General features: G+C 33.0%; 2 protein-coding genes and 1 long non-coding RNA gene across 5 annotated transcripts in view; 1 reads left to right on the top strand and 2 right to left on the bottom strand.

The window, feature by feature from the left end:
* Positions 1–8,703, bottom strand: part of LOC110993597 (inactive dipeptidyl peptidase 10) — a 75,930-nt gene extending 67,227 nt beyond the window's left edge. For 2 of the 3 annotated variants that reach the window (XM_045628935.1, XM_045628937.1), the window contains exons 1-2: positions 8,448–8,703; positions 1,802–2,013 (exon numbers count right to left, since the gene is read on the bottom strand). The gene's annotated coding sequence lies outside the window, so the exon portion shown is untranslated. The remainder of the gene's footprint in view (positions 1–1,801; positions 2,014–8,447) is intronic. The other variant, XM_045628936.1, reaches the window with a different exon arrangement.
* Positions 8,704–8,771: 68 nt separating this feature from the next.
* On the top strand, positions 8,772–10,469 carry LOC123689352. The gene is made up of 3 exons (XR_006750344.1): positions 8,772–8,888; positions 9,796–10,023; positions 10,336–10,469. It is a non-coding gene; the product is annotated as an uncharacterized LOC123689352 (long non-coding RNA).
* LOC110993598 (protein anon-37Cs-like) lies at positions 9,645–11,893 on the bottom strand. Its single transcript, XM_022259928.2, has 3 exons — positions 11,395–11,893; positions 11,117–11,323; positions 9,645–11,048 (listed from the first exon to the last, which is right to left on the bottom strand). The coding sequence occupies exons 1-3, from the start codon at positions 11,451–11,453 to the stop codon at positions 9,686–9,688; spliced, it is 1,629 nt and encodes a 542-aa protein (XP_022115620.2). The 5' UTR covers positions 11,454–11,893; the 3' UTR covers positions 9,645–9,685.
* Positions 11,894–12,030: the final 137 nt, after the last annotated feature.

Below are 12,030 nucleotides of genomic sequence, written 5' to 3'. Positions count from 1 at the left end.
CTTATATGTTTCCGGTAAATTGTTCTCCGAAGCATTTTATGCAATTGTACTGCGTTCGGGTGGTATTCATTCAAATAAAATATCGTCGAAATTACTCATTTTGTCCAACAAATAACTCAACTCGAAAGAAATTTTTTGGAAAATGGCGCCAACCGCAAAGAATATGAGCAATGCTTGTTTTTTCTTTTCTTCACCCATTCTGGGTAGGCAAAGGGAACTTCCCCCATACAGCCAATTCTTCAGTAGACTATTTTTATTAAAAGAAAACCAAATCTAACTTATTGAGTCCAATTATTAAATCTGATATTGAAACAAATAGTAGCTTCTTTTTAAAATATTTGCATGAGTCATAAGAACTTCTGTGATTTTTTTTAGTAAAAACTTCATGGTTAGTTTTTTCTTTTTTAATATTTTTTTTATTGATATTGAATCCAATTATTAGTAAACTTTTTAAAAATACGTATTTGCATATATTATAAAATTCTTTTTAATATTTTTGTAATTGATATGAAATGAAAAGAAACCTAACCGAACTTATTGAATCCAATTATTATAATATTTAGAAATCATATATCATAAAAACTTCTATGAATCTTTTTAATAAAACCTTCGTGGTTGGTTTTTTCTTTTTAATACACATTGTTTTGACAGTTGGCAAAGAAAACGCACGAGTGCGGGAATGGCAAAGAAAAAGCACGAGTGTGTAATAGCCCACTTTCCGAACGCTATACCTCCCTGCAATATGCCACTTTTTGAGCAACTGTATTAAAAAATATTTTACGCTGCAGCATGGACGTAAAAGGCGTAAGCTGTCATCTAAACAGCAATTGTGAATGTTATAAATAATTAACCTTGTCGAAGGCCACGGCAAGTGTCGCGACATTTGGAGAGGGGCCAATACAATAATAGATAAGTACTTAATTCGGAGTAATCCCATTTGATTCGGGAAACAGATTAATGAAATTGGAAAATCCCATTTGCCTATTCCAAGTACGCTTATTACAAAGTAGTTTTAGTCTTGTTCGGAGATTAATTGTATCTCTCTACGTCTGAAGTTAAAATTATTTACATGTTATTACTAGTGCAGTGTTTCCCAACCTTTTTTGTGCCATACTCCAGCCTAAAATTTGTATGCTCCTCCTACGTAAAATACATAATTAATAAATTCAAAAATTATATTATAATTAAAAGATATGTAAATTTTCAAAACATAAGGCAAGTGAAATTCAAATTCCATTTTTTTTTTAATTTAATAACGTATTTTCTATATTAATTTAGTGATGCATTAGCTTGATGCGTGCTTCAGGGTGATTTTATATTAGCTTTCAATTTGGTTAGCTTCAGTTTCAAGTCTCCACATTGTCTCATTACTAATTTCAATTGCCCCTCTTTACAATCGAATTGCCTCCCTTTGCAGGATAGGCCTCACATTCGGAAACATTGCACTAATATGTTTAGAGATCTGACCGCTAAAGAAAAATATCCCTAATGAATGTTAAGTTTTTATACATATTCTTATGTATTTCATTTAATTTATTTTTTGTACAGAATAATATATTAAGATAAAAATTTGTTACATAAAAAAAACCGCTGTGGTTTGTATAAATGTAAAAATAGCAGTCTTGATTAGGATTGCAACAATTGTATATTATGTTCTTCAACTTACTTATTATGTTGATTAACGTTAGACTGTTGAGATATCTCTGGTTTTATCTCAACTTTTTAAAATTAAATCCAAAATTCAATGGTCACACTCAAATATGCTAAAACCTTTATATGTAACATATTATATAATACTGACCTTTATAACATCGTTGAATTGTTTACCAGCGCTCCGAAACAATAAACAAATTTTGTTTTGTTTAAATTTGGTACACTGGGATAATAACGTTCATCAATAAAGTTTCTTAATTGTGTTTACTTAAACCTTAAACTTTTATAATTAAAGTGTTTCATGCACTTTATATGCAAGTGGCGCCGAAGTAGTTTGGGAACGTTATGAGTTCCTTGCACCTGTAACAAAAGAAAGATTTAGTAGTTTGTAATGATTTTAAAACTCCTTAAATAAGATAAATGTTTTTTGTTTTAGCGTATGATATATTAATAAATTATAAGTTATGTGTAGGTTCGTCTGGGTCTATCATAATTTCTCTTTACTTTACGAGTAGCTAATCAGCTTTCTATGCCTGATATACATCGATTTCAGCATCTTTTGTGATATACCATCGCATTTCTAAGATTCTTATTTCATGTCACAAACATGTTTCACGTACTAAAATGATTTGATAGATTTAAGGAAGAAATTACTAGGAAATTGTTACCGTAACACAGTCAAATTATATATAAATAAATTTTCAAAATATTCTACTAAATATTATCACTGTACAATTGATTGTACAGTGATAATATTAGTAATTAAATTGACTATTAAATGCGTGCATCTGTGCTTACTACTACGACTACAAAGATAAGAATCGCATGCTAAGAACAACACAACAAATACTGAGAACAACAACACAGCTAATGTTATTATGTAAAGCGTAAAATTCATGAACAGTCTGTATGTAATAATGTTAAGTAACAAAACTTATAATTCTGAAAACTGAGTTTAAAACAATGATTGAGAACTAATTCTCCAAGCGCTACACGATTTCAAGAATAAATCTCCTGGTTTTTAGCGACAACACGCCTGTCTATATCTGAGGGTATAGTAATTTGGCATTTTAATAGTTATTTTATGTTTCTTAGTCTTCATTATTAAGGGTCGTGCCTGTTTTGAAAAGCCCTAACCGATACGTCGACTTACTGCCTCTACACCACTCAATTTGTCTCAGTGCATTGAGATCTATAATTGTCTTAATTTGCTCTTTTTAAAAATTTTCTTAAATCGACCCCAACTTGTCCTTCCATCACTTTTCCCTACCATTACCGGCTTGGCTAGAGTATCCGGTTCTCTCTTGGTAATACTTTTGTTTTTTTTTTGCAGTCCATGGTAATAGTTATATTAATTGTACATACATCCAAGTATGTAAAATTGGATGAATGTTAACAGTATTTCGACAAATTATTTTATTTTTACAATTATTATTTTTCATTATTGTGTTGTTTATTAGGTGTGTTATATTATGTTACATGTAATTCATCAATGAAACGTAATATTTTTGGTTTTACAGTAGCTCAGTAGTTACGTAATGTGTGGACGAAATGTTTAGTCTCACATCCAAAGGAATATTCTATGTGATCTATTTCTGAACAATAGGCATTAGCATTCTACCACCATTATTCAGTTCAGAATATTTCTAGTTCAATTTGTCGTAATTGCTTCTCAGTCGATAGAAAATAACAAACAGGAAAACTGGCGGGCTGACGATAGATCGTTTATTGCATTTTCTCTCGATAAGGACAATATCTGCTATTGTCTATTTTTAGAAAACTATTGTAATTTCGGAATACACTTGCATATATATATTACATTTTATTTTTCTTATCTCTTTTTGATAGTTTAATTTCAAATTGATAGTTAATATATTATATTTATATAAGTGCAATTCTTGCAACTTTGAGTATGTTAGTTTTCAGTCGTTGGGTAATTTATACTTAATTTGAAATTAAAATAATAGTTAAGTTGTCGTTCTTTATTCAAGTTAAGTAAATAATCCGCCACTAGAGATAATTGAATAAACTAGTAAGAATAAAAAAGATACAGATAGGCCCCCGGCCGCCCTTTCAGACCGGTGAAGCCTTCAGTGCAATTAGGCAAAAAGGGAAATTGCATCTCTTGGGATTATCTCGATTGCCCCAAACGTCAGCACCACTAAAACTAAAGTGACAATTTGCAGTTTCTCCTCACAGCAAATTCTCAATGTTTTGACTTAATCATTGAACTAAGTTGAATTTCTGATATCTTGTTCGAACGTAGTTTATGTTTCGAATAGTTCATGGTAATACATTCAGTAGCCTCGGGTTTCTATATCTATTGCATTGATCAACCCGAGTATGAAGTAGGCGAAATCGATCAACCCTTGACGTATGATATATGTCATGTGTACGATTTTGGATGACATGACAGTTCGTACGACCTCATAACATCCTAATTTTAAAATTTTTTTCAAGCCGCAAATATAAATTTGAACTTTAAGAACAACTCTAATATGGGAAGGAACAAAGGAAAGAAGGAGAAGAAGGCCAAGGTCAAGGCCCAAGATACAGGAGGACAGAAGATATAGAAACGTTAACAGCTGCCGCAGAAAAAAGCCATCGATAGTTTTGAAAAAGCTGGAGGAAGTATTTACCCCAGAAGAGGTTTCAAACAGTGATACTAAACGAAGTTACGGTGACAAAGACAACAAATAAAAAAATCAAAAATTGATTCAAAATATTTTTAGGCTTTTAATTAAAATTTAAACAAAAGCTTACTCGAGTTATTGGAAGTTCGATAAATTTAAAAACTAAATTTGTAGTAGCGAGTAGCGACTTTAAAAACAACACAGTGCAATTCGCTCTTTTTGCTATGATAACAGTGCTCATTGCTTACTTTCTGTCAAATAAAATGTTAGTGCAAAAGATAAATGGATTAGTCGTATTTGCTCCACGTATTTTTGTAGTGGTATTCCTGACGTGGTATGGTTTATTTAGCAAGGTTCAAAGTGTTTTAAACGTTGACATAGCAATGTTTGGGTAACCTGACTTTACACTGTTTCGATTTTGTGGCTATCACTAACGCCTGTATTCACGAATATCAATCAAACTTTAATCAATAATACAACCCAAGTGAACAAATGATACAAGAACATGTTTCAAAACTACTGTTTCTAAATACCCTGAGATATAACGATGGTTTGTAGTTCAGGCACAGAAGGAATGATCAGGGAATTAAATGCAGAAATGTGTCTCTCGTGATTTATTGGAATTTGGGAATTGAAACAATTACTTTTGTGCGGTCATCTGGAATTAACTGCTTATTAGCGCTAAGAATTTTAAATTGTCTAGTATATGTTTGTAATTTGTTATTTTCCATTCATACATTAAACACCAAACTTCGACGTCGCAACTGAGAGTTAAAATAATCGTCTCTGTAACAATTTTATGTGTACATAACAGGTACCGCATATGCTTTTATATATACCAATACAAAAGAATGTAGTATTTTAAAAGGCTGGCAACGCACTCGGGGCAAGGGTACCTATTTGTTGCATAGAACAATACTTATTACAAAATAAGTGTGGGGAATATTTTCATATTGCATTGCTCGAGGCTTTTGTATCTTCAAAGCTGAACTCTCATTAACCGATTTGACCGAATTCATAAAAGTACGTTCCTTTGTACTGTATCGTACGGCTTTAATCGCTCTTAATTAATTTTGATGCAAAGACAAGTAAAAAAGTTACAGAAATTTTGTAGCAAAAAAGCAACTTACGAGATTATTGCCGATAATTATATTAAATTATAAAATTTACACGCGGTACAGATATGAATGCATTAAAATCTAAAAATACTTTATATCACCCGTCGTGTTCAGTATATCACTAAAGAAATAAATTAGTTAGTGAATATATCATAATAGTTTCTACGTATATATAGGGTTAAACATTGTGGTGTACATATTGTACGAACACCATCTTGAATAAGCGCGCAAAAGAATGTACGAGAAGATACTTATAAATGGGATATTTGGAGCTGTTAATAAAGGACGTGACAAACACATTACCAAAATAGTAATTTCTCGAAAATATTTATTATATCTATATATCACTGAATTCTTATCCATAACGTCATCACAGCTGTGAAAGTAATAAATGTATATATTTATTTATTCAATTAGGAAACATGACAGACACGTCACAAATACAATATTGATATTTGTTTTACATTTATAGAAGCGTACCTGAAATGTTTCACAGAAGAGAAAAGATGTTATAAATGTTAGAAAAACAGCTCAAACAGAAATACAATAAAAGACACAAAATGTAAACAGAAATGTACATACATAAAAACAAAATAATTACAAAAGTGATTTAATTTCTATTTAACCGGCGCTTGAAAGCAGTAGAGAAGCACGAAAACAAAAGCCATACGCGTAATAGGTAAATCAAATCTAATGCATGAGCGAAGAGACCTGTCAGGAATATGAAAGTTTATAAGAGTTGGAAGGATTTCAGCTCTCTAGCGAATTTTATCTGAGGACAATCAAATCAATTACGGCATTGTCTTAGCGTAAGAAAATTGTTTCCGCAATTCGTTGTAGTAGGTACGGCATGTATTTAAAATGGGTAAGAACTGGTTAAGGTGTTGCTGGATGCAGATGGCATCTGATGGAGAAACCACATCGTCAGCATAAGTAAATCAAATGGTTAAAAAATGTTTATCTTAAGAATTGTACACAATGCAGAACTATTGTACAAACAAACAATTGTTCTAACTGTATTGACATATGAAAACAAAACAACGTCAAACAACATTTAACCATCTAATCAATATGTGAATTTCAGTTTATCCATATAAACAACACTCATGAAACTGCAAATCAAATATAGTCGACGTTTTAATGGAGTAGCGTGAACTCGATAGCTCGTTATATTGGAAAAGTGTTTTGCAACGATTTATATAATTGGGGATATTTCACAAGTGCTTAAGATGCATATTACAATTATTATCTAACAGTTCGTAGTTTTAATTAGTTTCTACACTTCTAATACTAAAACGATACCAAAATATCAAGTTTCTCATTTCACGAATCGATCAAGACAAATAGTTTTATAACGAATGCTGAAAGTTTTTGTACAATATCATTTTGCGTTCTATAATTTATCTACAGTTTTAAAGACCCTTTAACTTTAAGAATTCTTATGTAAGCAACAAGTAAAAAGCTTATAGAACTTGAACTAAAAATATTCATTATGTAATGGCGTACGCTGCAATTGTTCAAATTATAAATATATGTATACTTAAGCTTATCAATAAATTAAACACATCATTAACCAACGCATTCTTTGATACTGAAGTGTTGTATGTCGTAGCATTTTCCAAAACTACTAATTATTTATGATTCTAGAATTTCCATGTCAACAAATGTACTGTAGTTTATGCAGATTTAAATAGCTAAACTTCTGCGATCTACAGTTAAATTAGTAGAGTAACTTTAAGCAGATTAATAGGCAATGTTCTGATATACCCCTTTACATTATCCTTATCGACCATATTAACATTCCAGCCATCAAACAGCCTCCCATGTATCGCCTTGAACCTCTTTAAGTTACCAAATATAGTCCAAATACATTCAGGCATTTTTATAGTCCATAGCAACAATTATGTGGAATTTATAGCCTCATCACTCGTGTCAGTTTAAGTAGAAGAAAGAAGAGAAATGATTATAGGCTTTAGAGGTCTTAATTTAAGTATTTAACATGAAATAAAATGTATTCCTGAATACACAATCTTAATTCATCTTAGCTCCTCAGTTCCGTTTTAGATTATTTCACCTTAACCTTACGATTATGTAGCTAAGAAGAGCTGTGCTTGATTATTTGTATCGATTAAAACAAAATTGTTTTTATGTTAAAATTTTGATTGAAATTATACTATAAATATTAAACTTTATGTAACGTAAAAGAACGTAACGTATGAAAAGTATTGAAATTCTTTTTTGTGAGCTTTTAGAATATAAAACTTGATTAGCTATGCGTCGCAAATGGCTGCAGTACAGAGGCGTGCGGTATCATCCAATCGCTTTAATTGACAATGTGAAGTGAAAATTGAAAACTTGCTTATAATTGACAGTAATATAAAATTACTAAAATCATACTACATAAGAAATGATGTTTGTAAGTTTATTTTATAGATTTATCATAACATGTTCCCTGTATACATCCTTAATCCTCGCATAAGTAGTAACTGTTAAGATAGAAAAATTTACTGGAATAAATAAATAAATAATACTTTCCTAACAATATTATTAATACAAAACTGAAGAATAACTCAATATATTATATAGGATAATAATTTATAACAAAAAGTCAGTACATTTCAGGCGAAACGTAAAAAAAGGACGATACATTACACGAATGTCACGACCCTTGTAAATGAAGAAATATCGTGATAAATATCGCACTGTTGCTGAAATATTGAACGCGCCACGAAATAACCGCGTATTATTGTATCCCTAGATATTTTAAATACTTTTAATAACTCACTATCGAAAATATTTTCTTGCAAAAGAAACGCAGATGACAGTTGGCATGTGGCCAGTGCTATATTGCTTTCTTTTCTTAATCATTCGATTGGACAACGCATATAAGCCATACAAATATAATAAAACTAATTAAATGAATTATTTCATGCTCTATTCAAACAAAATGGGATTTAACAAATACATAATGATTTTAATTAACAAAAAAATATAACTACTCCTTTAATTCAATTAATTTAATTAGCGTTAATTTGTACCTTACCTTGAGGGCTTCCTGTCTTTTCGCATCACTACATTAACTTAAAAAGCAGGGTTGAAATGGTATGATTAAGTGATAATAAGGGCTCGTGTACCTGTGCGAACGCAACCGTATGAAACCTAGCAAGGCGACCCGCGCCAATCGCACCCAGCGAGCAACTAACGCCCGGGCTGCGCGTGGCGCCGCACCTCTCGCTTGCAATAACACCACGCACCGAAAACCACGATGCACACCACCTGCTGGTGCAACCTCACCGAATCGATGTTTTTTGCAAACTGCCTGAAACGGAGGGACACGCACTGCGCGGGGGACGGTCTTGCGCGTTGCGTCACGTCACGCATCTCGCCTTCTTGAGCCCGCAACCCGCCATCTGCAACGCACTCCCAGGGGCTACGCTACGCAATTCATTACTGATCGTTGTTCAAACACACTAGCAATGTTCTTGTGAGTATTAAATTTAAGCTTTTAGTCAATCTAAAAAAGTGATTTAAGCTGTAAATATGCTATTAAAATTTATATGTGAATGGTAAATAATTTGGATTAGATATGAAAATAAATTCAAATATTAATTTATACAGCGAACTCATTTAACTTATGCAAAGTGAAACGTTGCTATTCAACGGGGACTTTTAGCAGAGCGAGCTCTGTATCAAAATACTTTTAAATGCATATTTTCAAGTTTGAAATAAAAATGTAGCTTTTTATTTTATACATTGCATTACATTTTGCATACATTTGACGCCTTAATTTGTGATTTATTACACTTCATGACACCAATTACTGCAACAATTTGATAATGTTATTTCTAAACTAGAAAAGATTATTCACATAACGTAAATAACTGTTAATTTCGAAACATATCCGATTTAATTCAAAGACAATCCTAGTATTAAAATCCTATTTTCACTTAGCCAGTCTCAGACATATTGGCGCCGCTGTCCTGCGTATGCCAAAGCACCGTGCCAGAGTTTTATTTCATATCATAAATTTCGATAATTATCGTAAACAATGGATAAAATACTATTTAATATTTAACGGAAATTTTACAGCGTGTTTCATTATAAACATTCAACAAATAAAATATAATTGAGCGCTTTAAACAAAATTACTCAAAATTAATAAATAAGATATATTTTTTTACGAAATAGTTTTTGTAAAAATAATTCAGATATAACAATGTAATACAAAGGTAGTGTTTACGGACAAACACAAAATACTATAGTGCGCAGGAAGGCGACAATTTAAGCCTTCATCTTTTGTTTCTTTGGTTCACATGGTGGACATGGAGTACACCACCCGTAGGGTAAGGGTGGACCTTTATACTGTAAAGTTAGTTTTACAATTCTTTCAGCTTCTCTTATCCCGCTCAGGCGAGCTGCAGCGACTGTTCCGTTCATACCAGGTACCGTTGCCTCACCAGCAAATAACAGTATGGGTGGTATTGGTTCACTCGGTCCCGGAACAGGACACGCAAGACATCTTTGCGCGTACCCATCAGTATTGGCACAGTCAGTCGAATACGCTCCCAGGAAATAAGGATCAGAAGACCAAAAGGATCGTAACACAGTAGCAGGATATGGTATGTACTGGTTCCCTGTATACATCCTTAAAATCTCTGTTACACCTTCAGCTACATCTTTATCCGTTAAATTTTCCATCACAGCAGCTTCTGGTCCTTCTACTAATATACTGAGAACATGCTTGCTACTTGGTACCATTTCTATAGACTTTATTCCCCGAGTCCAATCACAACGATCTACTATTGAACATGGCTCAAATTTAAAATTAATGTCACCTTTGTGCCAATACCAAAACGGACGATAGTATTCTAGGTATACTTTGTTACAAGCGCCTAAACATAAACATTTTAAAGCATCCACTTTACCGGCAGGAAGCGAGGGACAGAAAAGTTTCACAGCATTCGAACATAGCACTCCTATAGATGGGGTAAGAATGACATAGTCGGCCTGAAACTCTTCACCATCGGTTGTATAAACATATGCGCGACAGCCCGACTTCATACAGGTACCCCAGTAAATGCAATTTACAGGTTTACAGTAACGTATTGCCCCTTCTGGAATTTGACGCAAAAAGGGTGCGAGTATACCGACGTGGCCTAAAGGAACGCGAACGTCTCCCCCAGGCATGTTCATATAACATCCAGAATGATCAGCACAGAGTAATCCTATATCATCTCCACACCTTGCATGTAGCATGTGTGTAAGCCCAAACATTATCCTAGCAGCATCATGCTGCTGTTCTTCGGGATATTCATGTAGTTCTTGTTGAATTCTTAAGCTCATAAAATTAATAAGAGAGCCTTGCTGTTTATTTCCACCGAGACAATATATTTGGGCAGCTTCCTCTTCAATCTGACGGAATTTATGATATGCTGTAATCGTTGAAGGGAAGGGCATTTTACCAGAGACGACATTATTAAATAAACCTCGGGGATGCTCTACACCAGGCACTCCTGGCCGAGGAGGGTCTTCAAAAGTAGATAAAGAATAGATTGGATGAGTTGATACGTTTTTAGGTTGCCAACTGGCACCCAGTTCAGCAACAATATCACCTAGCCAACATGAAAGTATTCGGCCCCCGGGTCTGAAAAAGTCAATGCATGTGAGAAACAGGTGGGTCATAGGTCAAGCAGGCTGTCAAATAAATTGTACCTTTCATATGCTTCCAGTACCACAATATTGTTGATACCCCGTTGAGATAATCGAGCAGCGGCTGATAGACCTGCCATTCCAGCACCAACAATCACTACACGTGGTTCTTCATAACATTTATCTGCATTACATGCCTCAACGCCGCATATTCCACGGTCTTCTAAATCTGGACCGCAATCAAAGAGCATGGGCGGACTGTCTGATTTCCTTTGCAAAAGAATAAGACATGTACTATGTTTGTCTATCTACAAAAATATTATAATGACTTTCAAACTTACCATCTTTTGATTAGATTTTGCCATTTGATTTTGGAAATAAGTTTACTTGGAATTTTCATTTGTAAAGCCTTTGTTATAACTTCTATGACGATAAACTACTATTTATTGAAACATAAAAATTTTGTCAATTGTATTCAAGTTTCCTGACCTTTGAAATATATGAAAAGTCGATTGTATCAGTCAGTGTCAATCAAGAACTATAATCTATGAATCAAGTCCTTTATAAATATTATTTCAATAAGAGTATGTTGATTGTATTATTCTTACCACCTTTTGGATAGAAAAAAGAATTCTATAGACAATATAAACTACCTTTTACAACTGGCATCTCCAAATGATAAAGTCTCAGAATCGGCCTATTCTTGGGGGGTCAATATTATTTTTACAAGGAATTTTTATAGTCCATAGGTTTTTGTCATGATGTACGACTTACCGTTTTAATTAGATACATGATACTTTACCCCGGATACGGACCCCTAATAGTGTGAGGTATACTCTATTAATTATACAATACTTTTCTAGGAGATATTTTTTACCGGCATTAAAAATATCTCCTAGAAAAGTATTGTATTTGTTTAATATAAATAAAACCTTTAAAACTGATCTATCTCTTGTCGACTTATTTAAACTTTACAA

The sequence above is a fragment of the Pieris rapae genome, chromosome 7 (assembly GCF_905147795.1).
Source record: "Pieris rapae chromosome 7, ilPieRapa1.1, whole genome shotgun sequence".
Classification (NCBI taxonomy): domain Eukaryota; kingdom Metazoa; phylum Arthropoda; class Insecta; order Lepidoptera; family Pieridae; genus Pieris; species Pieris rapae.
The sequence above is the reverse complement of the archived record's forward strand: the minus strand, read 5'-3'. Positions and strand labels throughout refer to the sequence as shown.

Excerpts from the sequence above, each read along its gene's own strand:
- LOC110993598 (XM_022259928.2), bottom strand. The coding sequence starts at position 11,453 with ATGAAAATTCCAAGTAAACTTATTTCCAAAATCAAATGGCAAAATCTA. Across the intron at positions 11,324-11,394 it reads CAAAATCTAATCAAAAGATG|GAAATCAGACAGTCCGCCCA; the intron begins GTAAGTTTGAAA and ends TCTTTTGCAAAG. Across the intron at positions 11,049-11,116 it reads GTACTGGAAGCATATGAAAG|ACCCGGGGGCCGAATACTTT; the intron begins GTACAATTTATT and ends TGACTTTTTCAG.